Genomic DNA, 16,151 nt, shown 5'->3' with positions numbered 1-16,151 from the left:
GCACAACTAAAGAAGGTCATTGCAAATCTGGAGGCTGAGAAGGAGGCACATGAAGAGGAGATCTCTGAGCTTAAAGGAGAAGTTGGTTTTCTGAACTCTAAACTGGAAAACATGACCAAATCAATAAAGATGCTGAATAAAGGCTCAGATATGCTTGATGAGGTGCTACAGCTTGGGAAGAATGTTGGAAACCAGAGAGGACTTGGGTTTAATCATAAATCTGCTGGCAGAATAACCATGACAGGATTTGTTCCTGCCAAAAACAGCACTGGAGCCACGATGTCACAACATCGGTCTCGACATCATGGAACGCAGCAGAAAAAGAGCAAAAGAAAGAAGTGGAGGTGTCACTACTGTGGCAAGTATGGTCACATAAAGCCCTTTTGCTATCATCTACATGGCCATCCACATCATGGAACTCAAAGCAGCAACAGCGGAAGGAAGATGATGTGGGTTCCAAAACACAAGACTGTTAGTCTTGTTGTTCATACTTCACTTAGAGCATCAGCTAAGGAAGATTGGTACCTGGATAGCGGCTGTTCCAGACACATGACAGGAGTTAAAGAATTCCTGGTGAACATTGAACCTTGCTCCACTAGCTATGTGACATTTAGAGATGGCTCTAAAGGAAAGATCACTGGAATGGGAAAGCTAGCCCATGATGGACTTCCTAGTCTGGACAAAGTACTGCTGGTGAAGGGACTGACTGCAAACTTGATCAGCATCAGTCAGTTGTGTGATGAAGGATTCAATGTAAACTTCACAAAGTCAGAATGCTTGGTGACAAATGAGAAGAGTGAAGTTCTAATGAAGGGCAGCAGATCAAAGGACAACTGTTACCTATGGACACCTCAAGAAACCAGTTACTCCTCCACATGTCTATCCTCCAAAGAAGATGAAGTCAAAATATGGCATCAAAGATTTGGACATCTGCACTTAAGAGGCATGAAGAAAATCATTGACAAAGGTGCTGTTAGAGGCATTCCCAATCTGAAAATAGAAGAAGGCAGAATCTGTGGTGAATGTCAGATTGGAAAGCAAGTCAAGATGTCCCACCAGAAGCTTCAACATCAGACCACTTCCAGGGTGCTGGAACTACTTCACATGGACTTGATGGGGCCTATGCAAGTTGAAAGCCTTGGAGGAAAGAGGTATGCCTATGTTGTTGTGGATGATTTCTCCAGATTTACCTGGGTCAACTTTATCAGAGAGAAATCAGACACCTTTGAAGTATTCAAAGAGTTGAGTCTAAGACTTCAAAGAGAAAAAGACTGTGTCATCAAGAGAATTAGGAGTGATCATGGCAGAGAGTTTGAAAACAGCAAGTTTACTGAATTTTGCACATCTGAAGGCATCACTCATGAGTTCTCTGAAGCCATTACACCACAACAAAATGGCATAGTTGAAAGGAAAAACAGGACTTTGCAAGAGGCTGCTAGGGTCATGCTTCATGCCAAAGAACTTCCCTATAATCTCTGGGCTGAAGCCATGAACACAGCATGCTACATCCACAACAGAGTCACACTTAGAAGAGGGACTCCAACCACACTATATGAAATCTGGAAAGGGAGGAAGCCAACTGTCAAGCACTTCCACATCTTTGGAAGTCCATGTTACATTTTGGCAGATAGAGAGCAAAGGAGAAAGATGGATCCCAAGAGTGATGCAGGAATATTCTTAGGATACTCTACAAACAGCAGAGCATATAGAGTATTCAATTCCAGAACCAGAACTGTGATGGAATCCATCAATGTGGTTGTTGATGATCTAACTCCAGCAAGAAAGAAGGATGTCGAAGAAGATGTCAGAACATCGGGAGACGATGTAGCAGATACAGCTAAAAGTGCAGAAAATGCAGAAAACTCTGATTCTGCTACAGATGAACCAAACATCAATAAACCCGACAAGAGTCCCTCCATTAGAATCCAGAAGATGCACCCCAAGGAGCTGATTATAGGAGATCCAAATAGAGGAGTCACTACAAGATCAAGGGAGATTGAGATTGTCTCCAATTCATGTTTTGTCTCCAAAATTGAGCCCAAGAATGTGAAAGAGGCACTGACTGATGAGTTCTGGATCAATGCTATGCAAGAAGAATTGGAGCAATTCAAAAGGAATGAAGTTTGGGAGCTAGTTCCTAGACCCGAGGGAACTAATGTGATTGGCACCAAGTGGATCTTCAAGAACAAAACCAATGAAGAAGGTGTTATAACCAGAAACAAGGCCAGACTTGTTGCTCAAGGCTACACTCAGATTGAAGGTGTAGACTTTGATGAAACTTTCGCCCCTGTTGCTAGACTTGAGTCCATCAGATTGTTACTAGGTGTAGCTTGCATCCTCAAATTCAAGCTGTACCAAATGGATGTGAAGAGCGCGTTTCTGAATGGATACCTGAATGAAGAAGCCTATGTGGAGCAGCCAAAGGGATTTGTAGATCCAACTCATCCAGATCATGTATACAGGCTCAAGAAGGCTCTCTATGGATTGAAGCAAGCTCCAAGAGCTTGGTATGAAAGGCTAACAGAGTTCCTTACTCAGCAAGGGTATAGGAAGGGAGGAATTGACAAGACTCTCTTTGTCAAACAAGATGCTGAAAACTTGATGATAGCACAGATATATGTTGATGACATTGTGTTTGGAGGGATGTCGAATGAGATGCTTCGACATTTTGTCCAACAGATGCAATCTGAATTTGAGATGAGTCTTGTTAGAGAGCTGACTTATTTTCTTGGACTCCAAGTGAAGCAGATGGAAGACACCATATTCCTCTCACAAAGCAAGTATGCAAAGAACATTGTCAAGAAGTTTGGGATGGAAAATGCCAGCCATAAAAGAACACCTGCACCTACTCACTTGAAGCTGTCAAAAGATGAAGCTGGCACCAGTGTTGATCAAAGTCTGTACAGAAGCATGATTGGGAGCTTACTATATTTAACAGCTAGCAGACCTGACATCACCTATGCAGTAGGTGTTTGTGCAAGATATCAAGCCAACCCTAAGATGAGTCACTTGAATCAAGTAAAGAGAATTCTGAAATATGTAAATGGCACCAGTGACTATGGGATTATGTACTGTCATTGTTCAGATTCAATGCTGGTTGGGTATTGTGATGCTGATTGGGCTGGAAGTGCAGATGACAGAAAAAGCACTTCTGGTGGATGTTTCTATTTGGGAACCAATCTTATTTCATGGTTCAGCAAGAAGCAGAACTGTGTGTCCCTATCTACTGCAGAAGCAGAGTATATTGCAGCAGGAAGCAGCTGTTCACAACTAGTTTGGATGAAGCAGATGCTCAAGGAGTACAATGTCGAACAAGATGTCATGACATTGTACTGTGACAACATGAGTGCTATTAATATTTCAAAAAATCCTGTTCAACACAGCAGAACCAAGCACATTGACATTAGACATCACTATATTAGAGATCTTGTTGATGATAAAGTGATCACACTGAAGCATGTTGACACTGAGGAACAAATAGCAGATATTTTCACAAAGGCATTGGATGCAAATCAGTTTGAAAAACTGAGGGGCAAGCTGGGCATTTGTGTGCTAGAGGATTTATAGCAATTACTGTTATTTGAACGTGCTCAAACGTTAATAGCGCGTTCTCTACTGGGCCAAGACAAATTCGACCGTTGCTTCACACGTCCCTTTACATTCCTCATTCAAACTTATATTGTCGTGGTAATCCCGTCTTCAGCATTTCCCAACAGCTCTCAGAAATTCACGAAACCATTCCAAAAGCTCTGCTTCTCCATGGCTACCTCACCAAAAGAAACTTCAGCTTCTGGTTCACCCTCTGTACCATCATCTCCGCACCAGGAACAACCTGAATTCAACATCCAACCCATACAAATAATTCCTGGTCAAGCCCCTGTTCCTGAGAAACTGGTCCCCAAACGACAACAGGGAGTGAAGATTTCTGAAAACCCTAGCCTTGCAACAAGTCCTAGGGAAGTAGACACGGAGATGGACAAGAAGATCCGCAGTATTGTGAGTAGCATTCTGAAAAATGCTTCTGTTCCTGATGCTGATGAAGATGTTCCAACATCTTCCACCCCAAATGTTTCTGTGCCTGATGCTGATAAAGATGTTCCAACATCTTCCACTCCAAATGCTGAAGTCCTCCCTTCACCCAGTGAAGAGGAATCAACAGAAGAAGAGGATCAAGCCACAGAGGAGACCCCTGCACCACGGGCACCAGAACCTGCTCCAGGTGACCTCATTGACCTAGAAGAAGTAGAATCTGATGAGGAACCCATTGCCAACAAGTTGGCACCCGGCATTGCAGAAAGATTACAAAGCCGAAAGGGAAAAACCCCCATTAAGAGGTCTGGACGAATCAAAACTATGGCACAGAAGAAGAGCACTCCAATCACTCCTACCACATCCAGACGGAGCAAAGTTGCAATCCCTTCCAAGAAAAGGAAAGAAATTTCCTCATCTGATTCTGATGATGATGTCGAACTAGATGTTCCCGACATCAAGAGGGCCAAGACATCAGGGAAAAAGGTGCCTGGAAATGTCCCTGATGCACCATTGGACAACATCTCATTCCACTCCATTGGCAATGTTGAAAGGTGGAAATTTGTATATCAACGAAGGCTTGCTTTAGAAAGAGAACTGGGAAGAAATGCCTTGGATTGCAAGGAGATCATGGACCTCATCAAGGCTGCTGGACTACTGAAGACAGTCACCAAGTTGGGAGATTGTTATGAAAGCCTAGTCAGGGAATTCATTGTCAACATTCCCTCTGACATAACAAACAGAAAAAGTGATGATTATCAGAAAGTGTTTGTCAGAGGAAAGTGTGTTAGATTCTCCCCTGCTGTAATCAACAAATACCTGGGCAGACCAACTGAAGGAGTGGTGGATATTGCTGTGTCTGAGCATCGAATTGCCAAGGAAATCACTGCCAAACAAGTCCAGCATTGGCCAAAGAAAGGGAAGCTTTCTGCAGGGAAGCTAAGTGTGAAGTATGCAATCCTGCATAGGATTGGCGCTGCAAACTGGGTACCCACCAATCATACTTCCACTGTTGCCACAGGTTTGGGTAAATTTCTGTATGCTGTTGGAACCAAGTCCAAATTTAATTTTGGAAACTATATTTTTGATCAAACTGTTAAGCATTCAGAATCTTTTGCTGTTAAATTACCCATTGCCTTCCCAACTGTATTGTGTGGCATTATGTTGAGTCAACATCCCAATATTTTAAACTACACTGACTCTGTGATGAAGAGAGAATCTCCTCTATCCCTGCATTATAAACTGTTTGAGGGGACACATGTCCCAGACATTGTCTCGACATCAGGGAAAGCTGCTGCTTCAGGTGCTGTGTCCAAGGATGCCTTGATTGCTGAACTCAAGGACACATGCAAGGTGCTGGAAGCAACCATCAAAGCCACCACAGAGAAGAAGATGGAGCTGGAACGCCTGATCAAGAGACTCTCAGACAGTGGCATTGATGATGGTGAAGCAGCTGAGGAAGAAGAAGAAGCAGCTGAGGAAGAAGAAGAAGCAGCTGAGGAAGAGGATGATGCAGCAGAGGATACTGAATCAGATGATGATTCTGAAGCCACCCCATGACCATCAGACCTTTATTTTTGCTTTTTACTCTTACTAGCTATAGGGGCATGTCCCTTTGAACAATTGATTACTATTGGTCTGTAATATTTGCACCTTAAGTTCATGCATTCTACTTTTGTCAAATTCTGTCTAAAAAGGGGGAGTAATAATAGTTATGTTTGAGTAGTAGGATACTATGTATGCAATAGTAGTATTATGCATGATTTATGATTGTGAGAAGTAGGATACGATGTATGCATGATTCATGATTTTGAGGGGGAGTTGTATGTATATGATTTTGAGGGGGAGACTGCTGCTGCTGATGATGACTGATGTCACATGAGATGTCTTGACATCCTGGAAAAGACTAGTAGCTGATAGAAGATGCTGCAGTGAACTGCTTCACAGCAGTAGGAGCATGGAGACAGGGGGAGCAGAAAGCTGATGTCACGTGAGATGTCTTGACATCCTGGAAACGATTTGCAACTTGCAGAATTTTGCTGTTACCACTACAGATACCGCTGTGCTTGATTACTCTGATAATGAAAGTTGCTGATCCCACTTGCATAACTGCTCGTACCTGCTCAGGAAGTGTCTAAGTATGTTTTAGACAAAATTTGCCAAAGGGGGAGATTGTTAGTGCTTAGCTCTACTGAGTTTTAAAAGATTGGCTAAGATTTTGTTAAAACATAAGCACTTAGACAATGAAGGAAAGCTGGAGTTGCTGCACATGATGTCCAACGTTATGCCAAGGAATCAGATCAGGCTGCACAATGCACAAGGCAAGATAAAATGTCAAATGAAGAATTGAAGCTGCAGGATCCACGATGTCGGATACAATGTCCAGGACATCCTGCCCGAAAATACTGGAGTTGCTGCACAATGCACAAGGCAAGATAAAATGTGAAATGAAGAATTGAAGCTGCAGGATCCACGATGTCGGATACGATGTCCAGGACATCTTGCCCGAAAATACTGGACACATAAATCTGTTATATCTTTAACAGATTATTGTGCAGTTAGCAGCAGATAAGATGATCTATCTTTAGGAACGAATTAAAAGATAATTAAAGTTCGAATTACAAACTAGAAGAGTTCGTTCAGGGAATAAAGATTAAAGATAAAAACTAAAAGATCAAACTGTATCTTTTAGATCTTTAAGTGCAGATTTTTTCAGAAGAATGATAGATCTCATCCAGCACAAGCTGTTGCAGCCCAGATACACACACTGCTATAAAAACATGGAGGCTGCACGGGTTTGATTACCAAGTCCGGGATTGAAGAGTTATTTTGTGAGTTTTGGGACTTGAGTGATTTGTGAGCCACCTTGATGTCACCCTAACATCAAGTGTTGGACCTGAGTGTGTAGAGTTGATCTCTATTTTGTGTGGAGTTGATCTCTATTGTTCAGAGAGCAATCTCTGGTGTGTATTTGATTTAATTGTAAACACGGGAGAGTGATTGAGAGGGAGTGAGAGGGGTTCTCATATCTAAGAGTGGCTCTTAGGTAGAGGTTGCACGGGTAGTGGTTAGGTGAGAAGGTTGTAAACAGTGGTTGTTAGATCTTCGAACTAACACTATTTTAGTGGATTTCCTCCCTGGCTTGGTAGCCCCCAGATGTAGGTGAGGTTGCACCGAACTTGGTTAACAATTCTCTTGTGTTATTTACTTGTTTAATCTGTTCATACAGTCAAATACAATCTGCATGTTCTGAAGCGTGATGTCGTGACATCCGGTACGACATCTGTCCCCAGTATCAGAATTTCAGGAGTTACGACGTGGAGAGGAACACCTACGCGGGCAACACCAACAGAGCTGTTACAGAGACAAAGATATGCTACAGACGTGAGTGAGTTAAGGTATGGAGCCAATAAGATTTTAAAAAATTGAGTTCATTAACATCGATTCTCTAAAAAAAACCCGATGTTAACTTATCATTTACCAACATCGGTTTTGTGGACAAACCAATGTTAAGGAAGTGATGTTAACATTAACATTGATTTTTTTAAAACACCGATGTTAACTTATCATTTTCCAACATCGGATTTTCGAAAAACGGACGTTATTGAAGTGATGTTAACATCGGTTTTTTAAAAACCGATGTTAACGTACTGTGTTCACATCGATTATTTGGATAACCGATGTTAAGAAAGTCATGTTATTTATCATTATGTCATCGCATTTTTGTTAACATCGATTTTATCAAAAACTGATGTTAAGTTAACGATGTTAAATCTGCATTTTGTAGTAGTGTTAAACCTGTCATAAAATACACATTTAGACGGTATAATTACTCAAATTAATTTAAACGGCAAGATCAAAATGAATTGATTTTAAAAATTAAAAGATCAAATTAAAAAAAATCAAATTGGATGTAAAAAAATAAATTAGAGGAAAAATCTAATTTAATTTGTTATTTATTTTAGTTGTATTGTTCATATAACAGATGAATAAACACTCATCTTAATTCCTAAACTTATGAAATGCTACAATGAAATTAAAAAATAAAATATCATATAAGTTACTAAAAAAATTTAAATTTTTATCATTTTAATCTTTGAAATATACAATTATTATGTTCCTAAATTTTATAACTTACTATCATTATAATCCGTAATGGAGTGAGAGGAACTAACGTGACTAGAAATGAGGGTTTACTCTAACAATTTATGCAACAGTTTTGTGTTTATCTTTCCCCATTGCATCATTTATTACATTACATATTTCTCTCTCTTCTCTGCCTTTCTCTCTCTATATATAATTTGTTATATGAGCGTTATACAAATAACATAGATCTTCTGGTTTTACCTTTTTATTTTGAGTTATTTGTTCTTTATAATATGAGCCTTACGTCTTAACTCCTAAGTATTCCTTTCACCAACTTATTGAAAGGGACATTACAGCAGGGAGTGGCTCTTTATAAGCTTGTCCTTCCTGCTCTGTGTTGCAGTGCATTCAAGAGTGGCTAGCCAGCAAGGGAGAATTGAAGCTATTGGAATAGAGAGCTCAAAAGGGGTAACCATATGGCAGCGTTTGGTATTCAAATCATGCTATTGCTGGCAGCTTTCTTGCTTCCACTATCTGTGGAAGCTATGGTTCGCCACTACAAGTTCAATGTTGGTGCATTTTATTATTTGCATTTTATCATGTCACTCACACATGCATGCTAAGCTTATAGTATGAATTGTGCTACATTTATAACATTGGAAAATAAGATGAAAAAATGAAATTAAACTTCGTGAGACCAAAATGAACGCCCCATATGTTTTCAATTTCATTGATCTAATTGTTTTCATGCATGTATAATCTTGTGTGAAAAATTATGATAGAGTTTTGGATTCTATTTTTCTTTTGGTCTTCCACTCAATTGAATTTTAAATTGCACGATTTAATATCTAGTAATAAAAACATTGACTACAATATTTATGGTTGATACATATTTTGGTTAAGAACTATCAGGTACAGTACATTTTTAGTAGTTGACTAGAAAGGTAAAAAGATGGAAGCTAAGTCATATATATTTTTTTTCAATTAAGCAAATATATGCTTTTGTGCTTTCTACCGAAAAATATATGACCATGCATATATATACCTTTACCAAACAACAAAGTAGGTGGGGGAATTGTTGAGCAAGGCAAGGCACTTAAATTTGGTAGAATATGTAATTGCACTTTTCACCCCTTATTATTGGCCAAGAATGTTGTTGCACTAGACAAACGTGTGACCTTTAATTGGATGGTGTTCTACACAGGTGGTGCAAAAGAATACCACAAGATTGGGTTCAACCAAGCCCATTGTTACCATAAATGGAAAGTTCCCAGGTCCCACCATCTATGCAAGGGAAGATGACACTGTTCTGGTTAAGGTAGTCAACCAGGTCAAGTACAATGTCAGCATCCATTGGTGAGTGTTTTAGAATTTCTTATGATTCTAAATTCAGTCTTATGTGCCATTTAATACTATCTATACTACAAATAATGGCCATAATCCCATTTGGTTTTCATATTATTTTTTTCTATTTTACTCTTAATAATTGCACATACATTCAATTATATAAAATTAAATCCTTACATGAAAAAAAATTATATTAGACTAAAAGAAAAATAATTACCAACTATATAAGAAACTGATTTGAACGGTTATAAATCACATATACCCTCTCACATCTTTCTCATCTGTCAAATATAGGCACTGAGTGCTTTTATTTACTAGTTATTTTTATTTATTTACACACTTTTAAATAAAATAAAATTGAACAGGCATGGGGTGAGACAATTGAGAACAGGTTGGGCTGATGGGCCAGCATACATAACCCAGTGTCCAATTCTACCGAGCCAGGCCTATGTCTACAACTTTACTCTTACAGGCCAGAGAGGCACACTTTGGTGGCATGCACATATCCTCTGGCTTAGGGCCACTGTCCATGGTGCCTTGGTCATCTTGCCCAAGCTTGGAGTTCCTTACCCTTTTCCCAAACCAAATATGGAACAAGTTATCATATTGAGTAAGTTCTAGTACCTTTTTCCTAATTATGCTGCTAAATATTTAACTTTTTTGCTTCTATAGTCATAAATTAGAAAGAAAAAAAGAACTTAATTACAATTTTTAGGAAATTTTTATGTTTTCCAATCACAATTATCTCACAACAAAAATTTGCATCAAAAGTCAACATAGAATCTCAAGTAAAACTTCAATTTTGATAGGAGAATATTGCTAAAAACAATTGTGAAACTGTATCTTAGTTTTCTAAAAAAAAATCATATATTTTATACAGAATATCTTCCTTTGGACCTTGATTAATAATCTAATTAGAATAGAAACCATACTTCCTAGTTCTCACAATATTTGAATTTGGTGCAGGTGAATGGTGGAAATCAGATACTGAGGCTGTAATAAATGAAGCTTTGAAATCTGGTTTGGCTCCAAATGCCTCTGATGCTCACACAATCAACGGCCATCCAGGACCTATCCAAGGCTATGCTTCACAAGGTATAAGTCCAAGAGCCAAACTCTAACTTATAACGTAATTAGACTAAGCCAATGTGACTCAAAAATTGAAATTAACAAGTTTTCCTAAGTAGCTAAAGCCAAAGGAAAAATGAAAAAAAGAAAGTTTTATTTCATTTGACAAAATGTTTATATTGGCCAGTCTAAATAAACTTCTCAACAAATATTTATAAAAAAATAAAATTAACTAAGGAAGTAAAATGAATCAAATTTCTTTTAAAAATTAAAATCTTAAATGAGGAGGATTTAAGTTGGATGTTCAGCTAAGTAATTTTCAACCTTTTTCATGTGTGCAGGAGGATATAAGTTGGATGTTCAACCAGGAAAGACCTACTTGCTAAGAATCATCAATGCTGCACTCAATGAAGAGCTCTTCTTTAAAATTGCTGGGCATGAACTCACTGTTGTTGAGGTTGATGCAGTTTACACAAAACCTTTGAAAACTGATACCATTGTCATAGCACCTGGCCAAACCACAAATGTACTTCTAACAACCAAACATGCAACTGGCAAATACTTGGTTGCAGCCTCTCCTTTCATGGATGCTCCTATTGCAGTTGACAACAAGACTGCCACTGCCACTTTACACTATCTAGGCACCCTTGGTTCCACCATCACCACCCTCACTTCCATGCCTCCTAAAAATGCAACACCAGTTGCCACCACTTTCATCGACTCTCTCCGAAGCTTAAACTCCAAAGAGCATCCTGCTAGAGTCCCTTTAAAGATTGATCATAACTTGCTCTTCACAGTTAGCCTTGGTGTCAACCCTTGTGCTACTTGTGTGAATAATAGCAGGGTGGTAGCAGATATCAACAATGTTACCTTTGTGATGCCTAAAATTTCTCTTCTTCAAGCACATTTCTTCAAGATCAAGGGAGTTTTCACCGACGATTTCCCCGGAAATCCTCCTGTGGTGTATAACTTCACAGGGACACAACCATCAAATTTGAAGACCATGAAAGGCACAAGGGTCTATAGACTTGCTTACAATTCCACAGTTCAATTGGTCTTGCAAGATACTGGAATGATAACACCTGAGAACCATCCTATTCATCTCCATGGCTTCAACTTTTTTGTGGTTGGTAGGGGACAAGGGAATTTCAACCCCACAAAAGACCCCAAGAAATTTAACCTTGTAGATCCTGTGGAGAGAAATACAGTTGGAGTCCCGGCTGGGGGGTGGACTGCTATTAGATTCAGGGCTGACAATCCAGGTATAAAGTTAACAAGAAAATGATAGCAACGCACTCTTTTAAACATATTATCTGTTGGTAGCCAAAATTTATTAGAAATTACAAAAAAAAATGTGTAACGAGTCACACACATGATTCCTATAAATTTAACCAAAGATAGAAAAAATATGTACAGAGGAGTGATGAGTGTATCAAAGGATGTATTACTAGCACTTCTCAATTATAATTCTGTTGCATCTGAACTTCTGTCTAATGCTAAAAATTTTGTACAAAAATAAACTGATTTTGATTTCCCTTTTTTTTTTTTTAATGTTATGATATATGGTATTCTGTTTTGTTAGGTGTCTGGTTTATGCATTGCCACTTGGAAATTCATACAACATGGGGACTGAAGATGGCTTTTGTTGTGGACAACGGTAAAGGACCAAATGAATCTTTATTACCACCTCCAACTGACCTACCCAAGTGTTGAGAAAATTACTAAGTATATGCACAATGAGGAAGGAGAAACATATAAAGAGAAGTATATATGCCAAAGGGAGGAGAAATCAAGGCTTTCATAGAGTAAAGAAAGGAGAAGATGCTCAGAGTGGAATAAGATCAGATGACCAGTTGCCATGTATTTTTCTAATTTCCTTTTTCATCATTCTTTTGTATATTGTTTGTACTCTCATCATTCTCCTTCTTGAATGATATTTTTGGCATTAATTATGCATATAAATGTCAATCAAAATTTTAAGGATTTTTAAGCCACCTTGCCTTGTGTTGATTCTTAATTTCAGTAAACTTGTTATTGGTAATGACAAGGTCCCGGTGCTGGTTATGCAATAACTTTATGTTTTTTTTAATCTAAGGAGAGGACTCGTGATAAGATAGCGAAGTAGAATGAAAAAGAAAAAGGTAATAAGAGAATGAAAGAAAAAAAGGATAGAATAAATTCAGGAGATCAAACCTGTTGTTATACTTAATGTTTCACAGCTTGAGTAATTAAGTTGAATCAAAGAAACTATGCCATAGAATTTTAGCACTAGAAAATACGTATTTTATATGCAAGATTTAAGTATGGCTGATATAAAAATAAAAATAAATAAGTATGGCCACTAGGGATTTAAGATCTATGGTCAGCTGGATATTGTCAAAATATTCTTATGATAATATAGGTAATTTTCCTTATTTGAGTTAGTGTGTTTGGATTGGTTTCACTGATCCATGTTTACCCATGTCCAAGCTGAAGCTGAAGCTCCAATATGTAGCTTTGAATTGGATACGCTTATTTGGCATGCTGACGCAGTTCCAAACATGCACTTTGTTTTCGCATCAAAGTTACGTTCAGTCAGTACTTAATTCTAATATGATATTTGAACCATTTCGATCATAATGTTTAGTCGCCTACAGATGGGGTATTTTGGTTTTTCCACAAAAGCTCGGTAGAATGAATTTCAATGCATTTAATGGTGAAGTAACAAAGGAGTTTCTTTGACAAAAGTAAGTTAACAATAACCAAATACATCCTTGGTCTTTTATGCTCTACAATTTAATTATGTATGCAAATATATGTCACATGTGTTAAAGCAAGGGATAACAGAGCATCATGCATCCTTGGCTCCCTCATCCGAATGTGACACCTTTGTGTGCGAATTGGGACACACGTGACATGTCACTAAACCAAGATTAATCTCTTTTAAGATTCAATTTAAGAGGCATTCACATTCATATCATGAGTGACAAGGCAAAGGATCCGATATTCACGTATGCAAACGTGGTATGGAACATTTTTTTCTTTCAAAACGAGTTCGTCTACATTTTCTTTCATCATATGTTTGATTTAAAGGATTGAAATAAAAAACATAGAAATATAAGAAATTTTTTTGAATTAAAATAAAACATAAAAGATACAAATCCCATTAAAACATACAAATTTCTCTTCAATAATATTTTTATCTTTTCTTCCAAACAATAAAGATAAAACAGTTCCCACAAATTCATTTTAAATCCACACATTTACGTTTTATTGAATAAGTATTAAAAAGATACAAGGAATTTGGTGGAGATTAAGGATAATTTATTTCGCGCAGGTTTAATTTCGTCCAGAAACTTGTATAACAAATTGGTACAAATGGGCATTTCTCTCACAAAAACACGAGGCATATATGTACATACATAAACTATATAGACACGATGCATTACATTACATGGAAAACTGCAATTTAGATCTAGCCTATTACACAGTGCAATTCTTTGCATTTGTTCCCAGTTAATAAAATAATACTTTCCTTGAACAGGCCATCTAAGATCTCATGTTCGAATTTTATATATTAACAAAACATGATTATAGGGAGAATATTATAAAGATGATTAGTTAGATTTCTTGACAGAAATTAATTATGATTGGCAGATGAATATTCTCCGTTAATATTATGGTAATCTGAATGATTTGTGCCTTTCCCCCAAATTCTACCATTGCAAATTGAAACGAGCTGTGCCAGGAAACAAATACAAAACTTAATCTCTATCTGAAACCCATCCTTAATGTTTTGGAGCTACGAGGCGACCTCCTAGGAAGAGCAGAAGCTCCACTTTGTTGTTGTTGTTGTTGCTGTTGCTGTTGGGATTCTTGGGAAGGAGTAACCGTAGTAGTAGTGGTGGTGGCGGAATTATCGAAGAGGCTAGTGATGTCAGCGAGAGGCACCCTCTTGGGCTTCCGCTTGCTGCGCTTCTTTTTCTTGAAAGACGTGGGAACGATGAGGGGAATCTGGGTCTTACTACTAGTCTTGGTCTCGTTGGTGTTACTGCTACATGGTGGAGGAGGAGGAGGAGGAGGAGGAGGAGGGACATTCTCCTTGTCACTGTGGTCGGAAGTGGTGGTAGCGGCAGTGTCACTGCCACTGGCTTCCATTTGTGGCGAATTTGAGTGACACAAAAAAAGGGTTGTTGTTTAGGGACAGAGATGTAGAAGAAGAGGTGGGGTTGTGATGGATTTGTGGGTTGTGGAGTGATGGTTTATATTCATGGTTGAATTGTTGAATGGGAGTAGAAAGAGGGGGGAGGGGGACTTGAAAATTTTTAGCATTTTGGTTTTGAGGTTTGGAAGATTAGAAAATTTGGTGATGGCGGTTTTTTGTTAATTTGGGAATAAAAAGGTAGAGGGAAATATGAAACTTGGAGGCGCGGAGTGGAAGAAGAATTTAGAATTCGGAATTCAGAAATTCAGATTCAAGTGGTCATGGCCTGACGGGCCAAGAGTCCAAAACCAAAATCCGGCCTCAGCACGACAGCACCCTTCCTTTTTATAATAAAAAAGAAAATAAATATTGTCTTATTTTCTATATCCTAATTTTAATTTATTTGCAAATCTTATGTCTCTCTTAACTTAATTCTTATAAGTTTTAATGAAAACTAGTAAAGTGACCTGTGTCCCGGGGGTCTCAAATTATGATACTAAAAAATATAATTAGAAAAGTATTAATAATTATTGTGTAAATAAGGAATACAGATAGGTATAAAAAATATAAGGAATATAGATAGTTTAGAGTAAAACAAATTGCAAAAAAGAACAAATTTTGTTTTGTTTCAAAAATGCAAAAGAAGAATATGTATTACTACGACAGTAATTTGGAGCACAATAAGTGTCACGGTCATTTCCAAAAAAACACTCATTCCACCATAGCCATTCACAAAGAAAAATCCTCCCACAGTTTAAAATGATGGGTCAATTAGTGTGTTTTTTTTTTAAAAAAAAAACATATCAATAAAGTCAAGGTATGAAGTAAAAAATCAATATATAACAGTGTATAAAAAAGTTTATTTATGTAAAGAAAAAAAGAACAGAGTGCAAAAATGAGAATCAAGATTCAAAGAATAAGTAAATAGACATCTGCATAAAACATAAAATAAAAAGCTATATCATTTTACTATTAAGAAACACTTAGAAACTAATAAGTTTGACATATAATTGATTGAAAAAGACACATAACCAAACTACTACACAATTATGGGGTAAAATATAATTTTAAAAAATAAACAATATGTATTAATTCAATTTAAGCAATCAAATAAAAATAGAGTATAATCTTGAATTTTTTTAACAAGGAGAGACAATAATGTAAAAAACACTTTTCTGCTCATTAGTCATTGTAGTTTGAAATCTATTGAACTCATTTACTAATTCAAGTTTATCAAAATGCAGCTGCCCTGCAATGAGTCTATTGCTTAATGTTGCATACACCTCCACATCTTGTGAAGGCATTAATGGAAAATCTTTTAATGATTTCCCATTCTTGCTTAGCTCCTTATTTTCAATCTCTTGTAAACTTAAAGATTTAATTTATTCATCTACAAACTGAATATTTGAAAACGATCACACAACAAAATTGTAAATAA

General features: G+C 37.5%; 1 protein-coding gene across 1 annotated transcript; it reads left to right on the top strand.

Moving 5' to 3' along the window:
- Window positions 1–8,507: 8,507 nt before the first annotated feature.
- On the top strand, window positions 8,508–12,524 carry LOC114379271 (laccase-4-like). Its single transcript, XM_028337904.1, has 6 exons — window positions 8,508–8,684; window positions 9,320–9,471; window positions 9,828–10,072; window positions 10,429–10,557; window positions 10,872–11,792; window positions 12,113–12,524. Exons 1-6 carry the CDS (start codon window positions 8,592–8,594, stop codon window positions 12,241–12,243), a joined length of 1,671 nt encoding a protein of 556 aa, XP_028193705.1. The 5' UTR covers window positions 8,508–8,591; the 3' UTR covers window positions 12,244–12,524.
- The last annotated feature ends 3,627 nt before the right edge of the window (window positions 12,525–16,151 follow it).

Source organism: Glycine soja, chromosome 12 (genome assembly GCF_004193775.1).
Source record: "Glycine soja cultivar W05 chromosome 12, ASM419377v2, whole genome shotgun sequence".
NCBI lineage: Eukaryota > Viridiplantae > Streptophyta > Magnoliopsida > Fabales > Fabaceae > Glycine > Glycine soja.
This window is presented reverse-complemented; position numbering and strand designations above follow the sequence as displayed.

Excerpts from the sequence above, each read along its gene's own strand:
- LOC114379271 (XM_028337904.1), top strand. The coding sequence starts at position 8,592 with ATGGCAGCGTTTGGTATTCAAATCATGCTATTGCTGGCAGCTTTCTTG. Across the intron at positions 10,558-10,871 it reads CCAAGGCTATGCTTCACAAG|GAGGATATAAGTTGGATGTT; the intron begins GTATAAGTCCAA and ends TCATGTGTGCAG. Across the intron at positions 11,793-12,112 it reads ATTCAGGGCTGACAATCCAG|GTGTCTGGTTTATGCATTGC; the intron begins GTATAAAGTTAA and ends CTGTTTTGTTAG.